At 39.9% G+C, this 17,109-nt stretch overlaps 1 protein-coding gene across 1 annotated transcript in view; it reads right to left on the bottom strand.

Annotated features, from left to right (window-relative positions):
- The window catches only part of FRMPD2 (FERM and PDZ domain containing 2), a gene marked incomplete at both ends in the record, with an annotated part of 81,393 nt that overhangs the window by 18,994 nt on the left and 45,290 nt on the right, over positions 1–17,109 (bottom strand). The window contains 6 exons of the mRNA XM_084245431.1: positions 1,108–1,222; positions 1,306–1,415; positions 2,012–2,104; positions 3,273–3,373; positions 5,644–5,848; positions 13,639–13,786. Coding sequence (XP_084101557.1) covers positions 1,108–1,222; positions 1,306–1,415; positions 2,012–2,104; positions 3,273–3,373; positions 5,644–5,848; positions 13,639–13,786 — 772 coding nt within the window. The remainder of the gene's footprint in view (positions 1–1,107; positions 1,223–1,305; positions 1,416–2,011; positions 2,105–3,272; positions 3,374–5,643; positions 5,849–13,638; positions 13,787–17,109) is intronic.

Genomic DNA, 17,109 nt, shown 5'->3' with positions numbered 1-17,109 from the left:
TATTTCTCCTTTTCTTCCTACCCCATGGAAAGTGTGGCAGGGAATACAAGGAGAGTAAATTATTGTGGTAAGAACTTTGGGAAATCCAACAGCGTAAGTGAGCTGGGTCTCTGGTGTTAGAAGTGCTGGGGCAGGCCCCTCGGTCAACTCTAAGATTGGGATGAAAGGTCCTGACTGAGGCACCAGCTTTGCTACACCTCTTCCCTCCATGACCTCTGAACCAGGGAGATTGTAACACCTGGGAAAGTCATCTGTTGGTGATGATGTATAGATGTCAAGAATGAGAGAGTGTGCATGATTTTCAGAGGGCAGGGAAATGGAATATCTATAGTTAGGACCTAGAAAATGCTGGTTGGTGTGATATGAAGGATTGTGTACATAAGGGAAATTGTGCAATGCTTCTGGAGTGTGAGGATAAATCCCATGAGCCTGAATTTGCAGGCAGTCAGCTGTAAAATTACAGGATCATCCAAGCAAAATGCAGGTAACTCAGAGCGAATGTTCCCCTCCCCCATTACCTCCATCAGTCCCCCTCCAAACCTGCCCCAATTAAGCATATTTTTCTTTGCTGTAAATGATTGTTTTGCCATACTACTTATATAAAGGATGAATAAAATCATGTTGGAAAAAAAAGTTACCTTTTTGGTTGATCTCTAACATGCACGCCAAGTAAGAACAGCATGCCTGCTATGCAAATTCAGCTTCAAGAACATTTCCCCAGTGTCCTTCCCACACCTAAGCTCCACCTATGTAGAAATCCTGGAACAATCACTTTCTATACTGACTTCAGTAACAAAAAGAATGTCTTCCCTGCCATGCAGGAAGAGTGAACCAAAAAAATCCAATGGGTGTATTGGCCATTTCCAATAAAGGATAGCATAGGCTACTCCTATTCAGCAGGACAAGCACCAGTAGAGTTCATTCTGCCCCTGAAATTGCAGGGCTTATTGATTTGTGCCATTACATTGCTTCTTTGAAAGTCACAAGGAAAGCAATGCAAAAGACCTGCATGGGCTTAAAGATCCAAAACCCCATAGCAATAACATACTGATAATAGAGGAGGGTCCCCCCCCACCCCGCCAAACTTCTGAAAGCAGGCTGACACACCTTTTGACTGAGAGATGATTAATTCTATATTGTCAGGAGAATTCTGAATCATTCTAACAGCCATGTCAAATGTAAAGCCCTCCAGACTGATGTGATTCAAGGCTAGTATCGGCTCCTGAAAAAATTAAAGTTCTCAATACCTTCAAGAAAGAGCCATTCCTTAAAGTGGCACCTCAGGTCATTTTAAAAAGAAGACATACCTGGTTTGATCTTTTTAGCTTTTTCAGCTGGTCCCCCAGGTATAAGAGAAGATATAAAGATGACAGGATAAACTTTGCCTACATCTTCACCCTCATTAATGACAAAACCTGTAATCCAAGATGATTTTTTCATAAGATGATACTTAATGATTTTGTAGCTTAGAGAGGTTAGGTTATTTGCTTGAGATCACACAGCTACCAAGTGACTGATATTAGTATCTATGTCCTCTGATCCTCAAACAGCTCTTTCTACTCTTCCTTGACACATGGAGAAAAGTAAATTGACCCTTATCAGTAAGCACAGCTAGAGCTAGGACCACTGCCCATGAATGTGTACCAGATTTTGCTCCAGTAGATAATCAGGGATGGAAAGAGATGTTTTTTAATCAATTACCTTGTCTCCATGTATTATTTCTTATCCTAATGGTCTAAAGTGTTAATGTGGTAAGTAGTTAAGAGATGAAAAGATTTTGTGTTCCTCCCCATCGCTAAGAATCTAAATATACTAGAGAAATGTTGTCACATGGTACTAGGATTTTTTTTTTTAAACAACTAAGATTTTCATGACATATACCCTCAAACCTTATTAGCCCAAGAAGGAAAACTTTGAACCAGAAGTGATAAATGAAAAATAGTCAACTGGGAGAGGAAAGCCCAGAAAGAGGAATGAAACACTGGGCATCACCTGCTGGGAGCCTACTTACCAAAACCACAACTTGGATCCCGGTTCAGTGTCACTTGCACAATTTCTTGACTGGCTTTGGCTGAAAAGCTCTTCCTCCTGTTATTTTGTGACCCTAAGGGGGCAACAAAGACCTACACTGTGTTTCCCCAACCCCAGGAGACAGTATCTCTCTCTCTCTCTCTCTCTCTCTCTTTCTCTCCTTCTCTTTCTGTCTCTCTCTCTCTCTCTCTCTCTCTCTCTCTCATAAACACACACACACACACACACAAACACAAACACACTGAATGGATTACTGAACACATACTTCTGATGAACCTCACTGGATCAATGCTGGTTAAGTTTGAGCTAAGAGAGCAGAAGCAGGGCCATGGGATTTACTTGTTCTCCATACAACTCACTGTAGGTTTTTTGTTTTGTTTTGTTTTGTTTTGTTTTGTTTTGTTTTTTTGGTCTTGAGACAAGGCAGAATTTGAGCAGAGATATACTTGCTGGCATGGAAAACTAAAAATAAAATTAGAGCAGAGATGAGACAGCAAGGCTTTCCCTCTGGTCCTCTAATTGTCAGAGGGTGATAAGGCCCCACAGTCCAGCATACGTGCCCTACGGTGCTTCCCCCAGCTTGGGTCTTGTAGGAGACAGAAAGAGAGCCCTGAGTTTGTTCTGGGTGGTCTGGAATCCTGGGTGGGACACTCAATTCCCATCAGAGAGCCCAGGGGGAAAAGCCCCAAGTGGTGACCATCCACTCAATGTTTTCCACATTCCTACTGCCCCAGGGACCATGGCCTAACCTGGCAGACAGTTCATGAGAGTCACCCAGATTCAATTCACAGGCTTAATGCTCATTAAGCATAAATATTTCCTTCAGTTCTGGAATCTCTTTACATTCCATTGGGGAATTGCCTGGAGGATGTGGCAGAAGGCAATGCCGCCTACTCTACATATGGTTTCTGATATAGTGGAGGTGATATTTTGGGCCTGCATGAAGAGTTGTGACTAAACCGTATGATGAGTTTTCCAACCATATCATTTCACAGCAGGTTCTTCATACTGGACCAGAGTACTGGGAATCTTTCCACCAGCTCTAACACATTTCAGGTTCATAGCTAAAGGTGCGTTACAAGCACTCTTTCTGACCATATGAAATTTGGGAGATACTTTTCAAAACAAAAAGGCTACAAACATGATTGATGAAGCATAATGAAGAAATAACAAAAGAATCAAAGCAAGTGTCACTTAAAGTTTCCTTGACCACAAAACCTGGCCCCTGGCCTGGTTCATACCCATGTGCATACTCTGAATAGGTGGCTCAGAGACAGGTTGACAAGTCTTTGGCTTCTGGATCAAAGAGATACTCTCCAACTGCTCCCGGCCAATGCATGGGCTATGGGGAAAGAAGACAAGATGAGATAAAATGGCCCAGGAAGCAACTTCCTAGCATTTCTGGATGTGGCTAGTGGCCTAGGGAAGGCAAGTTTGTGCCAGATCAGCCATATGATTCACTAACAGACCGATCCACTAACAGACCCCATCAAAGACCAATCTGGTTATCAGTGTGTACTGGGAAAAAGGGCTTTGGGGTCTTTCTGCCTTAGAAGAGACTCTAGAGTCATCCAGCCTTCTGTAAATCTCCCACTACTTCACCTTTGGGTTGGATATGCAGCCCTTTATAACCTCCCTTTCCAAACCATGAAATAGGAATAATTTCCTATATCCCAGGCTTGTCTTGACAGTGTCTATCCTCCTGTTGTTCAGGTGTAAATTCTGGAAGGCCTTCTATATACTTCTCATTGGAACTGAGCCCTGGTTGCCCACAACAGCTACTTCAATGAAAAAGAAGGCTCCCCCATGCCACCCCCCTGCTTTTTTTCTACTGACCCACCTTCCCTTATCTCATTCTCTCTGCTCACTCCTGCTTCCTGGAATCATCTCCACAAAAATAACCTGTATCCAAATAATTGCTCTAGGCTGTGATACTGAGACTATCCAGATGGTACTAGAATTCTGGTTTCACATAACATTACTGGTAACCTCTGCAGTGAGTTATAAAGGCTATGAAAATTTGATATTCATAAACTAAAATTAGAGTATTATCAGTTTACTGGAAGACTTTAATTCACTTTTCTACTGAGAAGGTTGGCTGCCACTGCACAAGTCCACCGGCAGGTCATTAGAAGCCCCGTGGGTCTCAGGAAGGATGCCTTGCAGTGAACACATTCTCAAGGTGGCTTTTATTCAGTCATGGCCTCTTTGGGTTTTAAACTAAAAAGTGCTATGAGGTACTACCAATTTGAGTGGCAGATTAAAGATGGTCACAAATGCTCTGACATCAAGAAGTAGGGTCTGTTTCTACTACCCGTGAATCTATGCTGACTTGAGATTGCTTAGACCAAAAGTTTGTAGCAGAACTGATGATGTGCCGACTCTAGGTTTAGCCTTTAAGAGGACTGGCAGCCTGGTCTTGGGCCCCTGCAGCCTGAGCTGCCATATAGAAGTGCTTCCTTACTGAAGGAAGGACATGGAGAGAGTGTGAGGCCACATGGGGACTACAAAAGACCCAGCAGAGCTCACGGTCCCAGCCATCCCCAAGAAGGGGCCACATGTGAGTAATGCCACCATTGAGGATTCCAGATGAATCCTGAGTACCGCCAAGCGACTCAGTCAATACCAAGCAAAGCAGGAGAGTCTTCCAGTTACCCGCTGCCTGAATTTCTAACCAGAAAATTGTGAAATGGGATAACAAAATGATTGCTTTAAGCACTTTGGGGTAGATTTTTACCTAGCAAGAGACAGACTGTTTTGCCTCAACATTATTGATTCAGTTTGCAATGCATGGTAAGGCACATTTGCATCAACAGAATTTGGGGCAATAATTTTCTAAGAATTACTTTAAGATATAATATGTATATACATATTATATATCTATATATATACACACACACATAATGAATCATGTCTACCCACTTGCTGAAGCAGATGTATTTGTCTTCAAAAACAGCTCCTTCAGCAAGCTTCACTGGTCACGCGCTCCCTATGAATCTGCACTATTTATACAACTTGCAATGTAAGTGTAATCCAACTTCCAGGCTATTTTTACACTGTATGGATCATTGTGTTAAAATGTAAAGTTGTGTTTATATGCTCATTATTTTCACTTGTAAATTAAATTGCAAGCACTCCATCAATGGGGAAAGTAGCACAAGTAGAGGTCAGAGCCAGTTGTGTGTTCAAATCCCAAACTCCATTGCTTCCTCTGTAGAATGGAGAGAACCAGAACTTCACAGGGGTGTGATGGTTAAATTTGTTGATAGAAACAGTGCTTAAAACAGTCTCTGGCATATAATAAGACCAAGTAGGCTTTATTACAACTTGCTTATTTAGTACTGTTCAATTATGAACACCTAGTTCTTTCTCTACCTAAAGACAGAAGCAACATAGTAATAGGCCAGCAAGTCTTCCCTATGGTGTCTGGCATAGACTTTGTTCATATCTGGTCTTCAGGAAATCTCTGTGAGCTTAGTTGACAGTTACCCAATGAATGTAAATTGCCCTTAGACATTTGACCTCCTCTGAACAATTTCTTCAGGTGCAGATCACTCCAGAGCACCAAGTACATGGTGACTGGGGCTCTGAGAACAGATGTGTCAAACCCACCTGCCTCTCATTCCTTCTGCCCCTGTCTCTTTGCCAGTTTGCACGTTATCCAGTGACATGCACAGAAGGCCTCCTGTGGTGTCCTCCAACCTAGGTTCAAACAGTGCATTTTCTGTGCATGACAATCTCTGAATCCAAGTGATAGGCTTGGGTTGGGCCTGTTGTGCACGACTCAAATCGGCCATTTGCACACACTTATCATAGTCTGAAATTTAGAAGCGAGAGATCAGCATAAAAACACACAAGAATGATGTTGGTTTCATTGCTCCTGTGGCAAGAAACACCACAGACCCAGTTTCTGGTATCACTTGTTTTTTCCTGCTGTTTTTCCTCCTTCTATCTCATGAAGTTTTTCTGATTAGCCCTGAGAATGCAAGTGTTCCTAATTAGCAATCACTAGTAAAAGAAACCTCAGAAACACAGTATGAGATGCTCTCTGTAGCTGATGGGTTCTGAACCATAATGGTGCTACTTGAGAGCATTCATGGGAATGTCATGGCACCAGCAGAGGCTTGGATAAAATTAACTGCCACTGTCTGCCTTTACAAAACTGTCCTCGTCAAAATGTCAAGAGTACTCATTTATGACTGACGAGAGAGGGCCATGGATAATACTAATTTTGAGTTTTCCCCAATTTTCCTTTCTTAAAAAACATTCTTATTATGTAAAAAGGAAACTGTCTTCACAAACATTGTTTTAACAAGTGGGTCTTCCAATTACCTGGGTTTCCAAAGATGGAATACCATCTTTAGCTACAAATCTTAATTTCCCTGGCAGTCATCTTTAAGCCAAGATTTGATTTTCTGAAATATAAATACTTATCAGATATGTTGAGTTTCCCATATTTGATACTCTCTTCTTTTCCTTCACGCAGGAAGATATAATAAGTGACTCTAATGAAGTCCCTAACTTAAAACCATGGATGTGAGATGCCCCACTTCAATATTCATGTTGTTCATAAGAAGCTGGGATTATATGGATAGATCCCTTACATTAACTAGACTTTATACAAAGCCCAGTTTGTATTTTGAAAAGGGAAAATGAGGACTGAGTCTGACCATCTGCTCCCTGCTAAAGCCAAGAAAGAAAGAATGCTTGGGCACATGGCACTCATCGTGGCTCCCAGGGGGGGTGTGTATGTGTGTGAAATACTTTTTTCTGTGAGGGTGTCCTTGGGCATTTATCTTCTCAAGCAGACCCCCCTCTTTCTTACAATGGTGTCTGGTTCATTTCCAGGACTGTGCCCACTGAAAAATAGCCTTTAAAACATACTTTGTTGAGAATTCTCTGTGTCTATGAATTCTGTCTATTTGGTACCATCACTCACATATGGTGAGCTAGAAAGAACAGAAGAATAGAAGCAATTGACTATGACCTGCAGCTTTTGCACGAATTGCATGGTATCTTCTTCCAGAGATTGGACCTGGTCAAACATGTAGCAAAAGAGTAATATCAATGCCAATAGTTCATATTTGCTGAACGCTTATCATGTGCTAGGCACAGTGGTAATGTGATTTCTGCATTGCTTCATTTAATCTTCACAAAAACACTGTGGGGTAGATGTCAGTAGACCAATTTTATAGATAAGGAAACATGAGACTAAGAGATCTCATGCTAAAGATCCCAGGGCTAGTAAGTGATTAAGCAGGACTCATACTCAAGTCAGCTGACTCCACAGTCCACAGGAGAAAATGCAGTTGCTGAGGATTTGGAGACAAAAATGGAAGCTCAAGAGAGGCAGCCCAGTCTTCTCACCACGAGGGCTCAAAGGGACAGTGACCTGGGGCTTAATCATGGTAGATAGTAATACCCATGAGGAGACAGTCTAGAGAGAGATAGTGGTGGCAATGTCTCAATTCAGAAAAGTTTACCAGGTTTGAAGGAAACTGTTGTACAGAGGTTGGGGGAGCAAGAAGAAGGGGCTGTACCCTAGGGGAGGGGCTTATGAAAAGTACAGAGGAGTGAGAACCCAAGTGAGTTCTAGACAGGGCTTTATCTCAAGTAAGAAGTCAGAGAGTATCGGGGCACTGAAGAGGATGCCCCAATAACTGGACAAGTGCTATATATAGTGAGGTCAAGAAATAAGATCATGAATCAGCACTTGTATAAGACACTCAGGATGAAGCAGGGGGCTGGTGAAGCTGGTAAGAGTGATATAATCACTACTAGGCCTCAGTTTAGTGGGTCCTGATTGGGTAGACAAACAGTGCAAGAAGAATGGTTGGTAGAAGAGGGCCAAGAGTTGATAACCTTAAGGAGATGGAAGGAAGAGTGGCCAAGGATGTCCCAAAGCCATGGACACCCCAGAGACAGGATAGCTTCTGTCCACTGACCATGGGTAACTCACAGCATGACTGCTGTGGCACCAGGAAAGTTACTGACAAATGTCTGAATTGGTCTGGATGGCAAGGGATAAAACCTAAGTCAATTACAGTGACTCAAGAGCACAGGAGCAACACAGAGCCAAGGACTATGAAGAAATGGGGAAAGAAGCCAGGGTGAGATGCTGGCAGCCCTCTTCACGTCTGTGATCTCACATTCATAAGCTCATGGAAGAGTGAGAGCCTTCATTCAGCCCCCTACCACCATCTGAAAGGGCTGAGAAAAGGCCTGTGGGCCCCACTCTGCAATGTCTGATTTAGTCCTCACATTATGCACTTGTAAAAGCTCAGTGATTTTCCTCTCTCCCCAGGGAACCAAATATAACTATAAATTGAATTGTTGGGATAATTTACAGAAGAATGACTAAGAAACATTTGGAAAATTTTCAGCTTCTCAACAATCAAAGAAATGCCAAATGAATAAGGATAAATATGGTATCTATTCCAGAAAAATAGTGGACATGGAAATAATGGACATGGGAATAATAGTGGACATGGGAATAGCACTCAGGAATATAGCAAAAAAGTCCCAACATTTGTAACCAATAAATACTCTTCCAAGATCTAGCTTAAAGAAATAAAACAAGGTATAGAAGAGGGCCTCCCCTGGTGGTGCGGCAGTTAAGCGCTGGGTTGTGAAGCTGCCCGCAGCCTCTGCAGCACCGGTTCGATCCCCGGCCACTGGCAAGGGTCCCACATGGTGCGCAGACCTCTCCTGCCGCACCCGCTGCTCCCTTCAACAGTGTATTTCATCAGTCTTCCTGTTCTGTTCCCCGCCCTGGCTCTGGTGAATTCTCTCACCCTCCCGCGCTTCTGACTGTACCCAGTGCTTGTATAAAAAAATAAATAAATCTTAAAAAAATAAGATACAGAAGAAAGAAATTTCCAATGATGCTTATTACAGTATTATTTATATATTGAAAAATGAAAAGCAAATTTAAAAATAGAGTGATTAAATAAATGACTGTATTCCCACACTCAATCATCCATTCATTCAAAAAAATATTAACCAGCTCCTACTTGATGCATATTTGTTCCATGCTGGAGCTGTAAAAGCAGTGGGACACGTCCTGAGAATACCCAGTATTCTGCCGATTAGAAGCAGACATACCCACAAATAAAAGTGGCAGAATATTAAGGTTAGAGAATACAGTTCACTCAGCACTATCTGCAAAGAGAGTACAGGGAAGCCTCCTCTTTGGACTTGAACTTAATCTTAGAGAATCAGGCTTATCTTGGTCTTAGCCTTGAAGGGGGAACAGCACTGCAGGGAGAGACCATGCTGAGCACACAGGCCCCAGACTGAGACATTCTCATGAGTTCATAAGCCTCTTAGCCCGCTTGCAGTGTAGCTGGAGAGCAGAGGAGGGATTGTGGCAAGAAATAAGTCAGGGTTGGGGCCACAGTGGGAAGAATCTGATATGTCATCCTAGGATGTCTGAGCTTATCCCAGGAGAGAGTAGAAAGCCACTGACAAATATTCATTATGGAAGAAAATGAGGGGATTGATACTTTCTGAAGGTCATTTTGAAGGTTGAAAGCAGGACAAAAGAAATGACATGTGCCCAGTAGAAAGCCCTGGAGAACACTTTTGGAGAGCACCTGATGACAGGTGTGGAAGGAAGAGAGGGCACAGGTCCAGTGCCTCCCAGTTTCCTACAGGGTGGGTGAGTGGTCTCATTTGAACAAGACAAAGATCATGGTAGAGGGAAGAGTATAGGAGGATGAGATCAAATGTAGACACAGTGAGTTTAAAGACTGCCTGGACCCATAAAATTGAAATGGCCAGTTCTCAACAGGTGCAATCACTGAAAATGGTGTCTGCAGAGAGCATTTCTCACATGAGATTTTTTTAAAGGCAAGGTAAGATTGTCCCATTTTTCCAGAGAAGACATACAAATGGTCAACATGAAAAGATGTTCAGCCCCACTGATTATCAGGGAAATACAAATCAAGACCACAGCGAGGTATCATTTCACACCTAGTGGAATGACTATCACCTGAAAGACAAAAAATTACAAATGCTGGTGAAGATGTGCAGAAGAGAAGCCTTGTGCACTGCTGATGGGAATGTAAATTGGTATAACCAGCATGGAAAACTATATAGTATTTCCTCAAAATATTAAAAATAGTCATTAGAAGTCTATAACAATGATGAATCTTAATGTTGCTTGTGAATTGTCCCAAAAGGATGATTTTTCACTCAGTTTTTACTTTTATGATTTTTTGAAGATCCAAATAAAAACTGTCTAATTATTTAAAAATTAAAAATAAAAATACAATATGATCCAACAATTCTTCTTATGGATATATACCAAAGAAATGAAAGCACTAACTCAAGGAGAAATTGCATCATTCAGCATTATTCATAACAGCCAAGACATGGAAATAGACTAAGTGTTAATCAACAGATGAATGGAGAAAGCAAAAGTGATATACAACCATGTGTCACTGGAATGTGTTCTGAGAATTTCATTGTTGAGTCATTCGATAGTTGTACAAGTGTCATAGAGTGTAATGACACAACACTAGGTAACATAGCCTACTACACATGTAGGCTATATGGGTATAGTCTATTTGGGCTGCTGTCATATGTGTGGTTGATCATTTCCCAAATGCAAAAAAGGAGGCAATCCTGCCATTTGTAACAACATGGATGGACCTTGAAGGAATTATGCTGAGTGAAATTAATTATACAGAGAAAGAAAACTAGTGTATATTCTCATTATATGCAGAATCTAAAAAGTTCAACTCACAGAAACTGAGAATAGAATGTTGATTACCAGAAGTTAGGACTGAGGGATATAGGGAGATGTTGGTCAAAGGGTATAAACTCCCAACTATTGGATGAATATGTCATGGCGAATATAGTCACCTAATGTCTGTCATGGTGATTACAGTTAACCACAGTGTATTATGTAGTTGGAAGTTGCTAAGAGAGTAAATCTTAAATGCTTTCAACACACACACACACATAGTAATTATGGAAAGGGATAGAGGTATTACTAACATGTTGTGGTCATCATTTTATAATACACAGATATATCATATCATCACACTGCATACACTTTAAACTTCCATGTTTCATGTCAGTAATATCTCAATAAAGTTGGGGGGGGTATAAAATAGCAGCCACCAGCTACCCAGCCAGTTAAAGTTGTCCAGAATAATCTTTTTTTTTTTTATAGAGGCATGTTTTTATTTATTTATTTGTTTGTTTGTTTGTTTGTTTGTTTTTTGTTTATACATGCACTGGGTACAGTCAGAAGCGCGGGAGGGTGAGAGAATTCACCAGAGCCAGAGCGGGGAGCAGAGCAGGCAGAAGGACCGAAGTACACTGCTGAGGGGAGCAGCGGGCGGCAGGAGAGGTCTGCGAGCCATGCGGGACCCTCCTCCAGTGGCCGGGGAGCAGCCGGGGATCGAACCGGCGCCGCAGAGGCCGCGGGCAGCTTCGCAACCCAGCACTCAACCGCTGCGCCACCGGGGAGGCCCCAGAATAATCTTTTTAATGAAAATGTTAGAGTTCTGAAAACTTCAATGATGGTAAAATTTGTAATTTGAGAAAACAGTATATTATGAGCAAAACAGGTTTAGAAGGACTAATTTCACAATGAGCCTGTGGTGTCTTTATAAATATTTAATGTTCACTGATATCAGGCAATAAAAGCAATATTGGTGATGTTTCATACTGTATCTCAGCAATAACAGATAGGACATAATTAATTTACATTCATTATCTCCAGCTCCCTGGAAAGATCCTAGAACTGCCACTCTGCTATGTCAATGAAATATTTATATATTTATTTGGTTTTGCTGCCAATAATATGACACCTTTATTTTCTGTGTTTGATTCTGCATCCAAATGCTTGGTAATTTTGTTTCCCAGTTGATACAGAACAAAACCCCATGAGCAGAGGCAGCCATTACTACTCATACTGAACAATGAACATCAATTAAGGAGCCAGAAACATTACATGCAAGCACAGAACAAATTACCAGGGGCCAGTGTTCTCCACTGAGGACACTGAGGGAGACCAAGCTAATGAGTGGCTCAAAGTCACATGACTAGTAAGTGGCATGGCCTTGAGTCTATTGAACTCCAGGGGCCACATTCCAAACCAGTGGTTCTCAAATGCTTATTTGCATCCAAGTAACCTGTGTTCTTTTTCAAATGCAGGCACAGATTCAGTAGGTCTGGGGTGGGGTCTGAGAATCTGTATTTCTGTCAAGCTCCCAAGTGATACACATGCAGAGAGCCCTTTATGAATGTGAATGATGAAACCACTATATAATTTACTAGTCCCTTTATAGTCAAAGAGAAATAATGTTTAGAGAGTAACAGCATAAGTTGGCAAAGTCAGCACTCAATCCTTAAGTTTTGGCAGATACTGTAGGGGTGAAGTATACAGACACCAGACTCAGAAAGCCAATGTTTCAAATCTCAAGGTTTCCAAAAACCAGGTTACTTAACTTCCCAGGCCTCAGCTTGCTCATCCCAATAATGCTGCAAGCACCTCACTGGGCTGCCTGACAATTGCAGCTTGAGAAAAGAGTATATTATAAACATAAATGAGATAACGTATATAAAGACAGCATAACACCTGGAGAAAGCACTGACAGTAGTAAACAGTTTCATAGCACTTCCTAAATATACAATTAATATTAGCTAGCCTTACATGATGTGTGGTCACACTTTTAACTAGTAGTCTCTTTGCTTCATTTATTAATAATACTGTTGAAAGTTTGATAAATACTTTAAAATGTACAGAAGAGAAAACAGTCATGCCTACATACTTAACTCACAAAGGAATTAGCTAGTAGCTAATTCCATATCAATTGTGGTACAGTTCATATACATATTCTTTCTTGTTTTATAACATGTTAAAATCAACCAAATGAGTATCATGGTGCCTATTTCTATGCTACCCAACATAGGAGGCATATGTAACCATTCACATTTAAGTATACATTTGTTAAAATTAAAAATTCAATTCTTTAGTTGTCTTGCAAACTTTCAAGTGCTCAATAGGTACACCCGAGTAGTGACTTCCATGTTAAACAGTATAGATATTTCCATCATCACAGAAAGTTCTATCAGACAGTACTAGATAGGATAGATACGGTTTCATATCTTCATTTTCTCACTCAGCAACACATCATGCATTTTCATATGTCATCACTCTCCAAATACTGATTTTAATGTCTAAATTATATAGATGAGCTGTGATTCTGTTTTTGGATATGTAGGTTTCTTCCAAATATTCACTGTTTAAAGTAATGTTCTAGTGAATACACATGAGTATAAACGTTTGTGTGCTTCTATATTTATTTTTTTGGATAAATACCTATCCACAAGTAAAATTATAGGGCCAAAGGACAGGGATTTTTTAAAAAGGCTTTTGATAAATATTCCCCACTGCACTGTGTCAATTTACCCTCCAATGTTATTTAAGCATTTACAATCTAAGAAAAAATATATTTTAAATGTATTTCTTTAGTTAATAGAGATATTCAAAACTTTTTAGAGTTTCTGGGTCAACTATATTAATTTATACAAACTATTTTGTGACATAAGCTGGTCAAAATAGAGCTTGAGAGTATAATGTCTACTCACCAGTTGCAACTTGGGGAGAGCTTGTCTGAGCATTAAACCGGTATTGGGCAGAACAGAGGCCCAGTAAATATTTACAAGTTTTGGTAGAATCCGTGACAAATGAGTGCTTTTTTCCCGTGGTGCTGCTTGTGATGATGAGCTTCTTTCGCTGAAGGGGCAAACACAGGCTTTAATATATTGATTGTCTTCACTCATCCACTGAAGCACAGCAGTACAGAGAGCAATCAAATACTGGAGTCCACAGTTCAATATAACATTGAACTTGGCATCCAGAATGTATAGCAGGTATTTGAAGATAGCCCAATAGTTTTTCTTAAAGAAAATCCCTCTTTTTATACTTTCCTTCATTCATAAATCAAATGCTTATCAGGCAATTGCTATCTACCAAGGAATGTGAGCGGTGAAAACATGTGAAATGGGTAAGGTGGACACCTGACCTTCAGCAGAGTAACACAATCCTTAGTGTGCATTTTGAAAGACTATTAAATATACTTATAGTTTTCATTGCACAAGCCTCAAGAAGGTTGCAGGCATAATCTCAGCTAGCCAGGTTTTAGAAGAGATAAAACACTGTATTTATTTCATATTTCTTGCTATTATGTGCCAGTCTCTGTTCTAAATGGTTTCTGGTATTAATTCACTTAATCCTCAGAGCTATAGAAAGAGGATGTCCTATCATTATTCTTATTCTACAGATGAGAAAATAGAGCAAGAGTCCTCAGAATGCAGAGGAATAGAGGTCACATCACAAGAAATGCTTCCTCATATTCCTCAATAGAAAGTGATATTTGTATAACTCAATGGGATCATCTAAAAAGGATTATCTACATGGGGTTTTATTTATGGAGCTTCATGGGAAAAAATTCACAATAGATTTTAGTACAGTAATAGAGATGAGGTGAAATGTGAATTTATCTATATTCAAAAAAAATCAAATCTTTATCTTAGCTATTCTAGTGATTTCAGTAAGAACTTCAAAGTTACTCCCATGAAGATAACTATTAATACAGGGTTTATGCTTAAAAGGGTTCCCTATCACTCCTGGTCCTCTTTAATTCTGATCCTTTTTAAATGATAATAGTTACCATTTCTAAAAACTCCAATCACACAAGTCAGACATTAACAAAAGGCAGGTAATTGTTCATTGTTTTTCATCCAGGAAATGCTTTTTTTAACCACTAACCTAATTTTAAATAATTTGATCATTCTCTAAATACGCTTTCCTTTTATTGACAAATGTAGTGTTGAACATCTTAACACTAACGTGAATGGATTTTGAACTATATCACATTAAGCATTCTTTAAAACAATATATTTTCTCAAATATTCATAGGTGCTACTCTGGTAGACTTAAAAATTCTTCCTTAGTATTCAAATGATAATGATGCATAAATTTCACTTTATCCTCTTATCCATACTTTTCCAAAATTCAGTATTTTCTTGGACTCTACAATTTGTCAATACACATCGATAAGCTTTCATAGAGTCTTGATTATTTTAAGTTCTCTCAGGTATTAAAAATATTTAGGTAAGTCAATTTTTTAAAAACTCAACAAAAACAAAGTAAATAATCCCGTCAAAAAATGGGCAGAAAAGCTAAAAAGAAACTTCTCCTAAGAGGAAATGCGAAAGGCCAACAGGCATATGAAAAAATGTTCAACATCACTTGTAATCAGGGAAATGCAAATCAAAACTACAATGAGATACCATCTCACACCAGTGAGAATGGCACATATTAAAAAAACTAGCAACAACAAATGTTGGCGAGGATTCAGAGAAAGAGGAACTCTCCTGCACTGTTGGTGGGAGTGCAAACTGGTCCAACCACTATGGAGAGCTGTGTGGAGATTCCTCAACCTACTAAAGATAGAGCTTCCATATGATCCAGCAATTCCACTCCTAGGTATTTACCCAAAGGACACAGAAACATTAATTCAAAAGGGCACCTGCACCCCTATGTTTATAGCAGCACTATTTACAATAGGTAAGCTATGAAAACAACCCAAATGCCCAAAAATAGATGACTGGATCAGGAAGATGTGGTACATATACATGATGGAATATTACTCAGCAATCAAAAAAGATAAACTCATGCAATTTGCAGAAACATGGATGGCGCTGGAAGGGATCATGCTCAGCGAAATAAGCCAGAAAAGGAAAAATACCAGATAGTCTCACTCATAGCAGGAATTTAGAAAACCTAAATAAGGGACCAGGAAAAAACCTAATTATAGTAAAGTAAAGATCAAAACCAATAAGCAACTATAAACCAGAGACATACTATGGGGCGGGGAGGAAGGAGTAGGATCAAAACAAGGCGGGTGGGAATTGTATGGGGACTATAACCAAGATGAAAATGCATACATTGTGCAAAAATGAAAAATGATGAAAAAGTATATAAAAGAAAAAAAAAAGAAATCTGAAAAGAGTCCATCTTTCTGGCTGCTCATAAACCCTCAGCCAAACTCTCTTTTTGGACACCAATGCTGTATGTATTAAACACTACACATGTGGAATTATGATTGCATTTCTTGGCATGAAAACAGTCGTGATTGTCGTGGTTTGGATTTTTTTCCATTTATCACCACTTTGATAACATCATTTAATGGGAAAAATCCTATCTGCAGGCAAACTTTCACATAGGCGAGCTGCTCGATGAATAAGATGATGTATAACTTGAATCTCAGAGTTTTCAGCATAAATCCGAAAACTTATTTGTGCCCCTGTTGTTGTAGTACAATCATATCTATCTGCTGCTTCCTTAATCTCAGGTTTGTTGCAAGTATGAGTTTACCATTTCCAAAGTTGTTTTACTGTTGCTGCTATTTATTGTCAGGCTAGTTCATTGGTTTAGTTTGAAACATCTTTGCAAAACAAGTTAAGGCAGCTAGAACACCAGGGCCATTCCCTGAGAGAGACTGACAACATGTCCGTGGATTCCTGTAAAAATGTGGAAAGTAAGATGCTTTCATCACAATCAGTTAAGACCACTGACTTTTCTTTCCACTCCAACTGTTCCCAAGTCTCCTCACCACAGGTGGTGTGGAAGCAGATACCACTAAGAGTTGAGATGGGGACACATTAGTGTAGATATAGTGGAATTTATTTACGTGGTTGTTTGTCTTTTTTCTGCAATACTTCATTGTTAGTCATCTCAGAATATTCCTTCTATTAGGCCAACTCATCCAAAGGTACAAGGTAATGGCCACATAAAATTGACTGTTTTCTACAATACGCAGTACCAGAAGTATATGGGATGGGCACCAAAGGGGAACAAGGTCTATTTAGTACAGAGCCAGGAGTCAAACTGCAGGAAATTTTTTCAATTGTTAGAAATAAAAAGCTGCAAGTTAGTACTCGATGGCACCCAATTAAGTGGAAATTCTGACTTACAAGGAATATATTTTATAATTGCATAAAACTGCATTATCAACACACCACATAATATTCTTCTGTTTCTGATGGGCTTCA

This window comes from Talpa europaea, assembly GCF_964194135.1.
Source record: "Talpa europaea genome assembly, chromosome: 10".
NCBI classification, from domain to species: Eukaryota; Metazoa; Chordata; class Mammalia; order Eulipotyphla; family Talpidae; genus Talpa; species Talpa europaea.
Note: the sequence above shows the minus strand (reverse complement) of the source record. Positions and strands in the feature narration are given on the sequence as shown.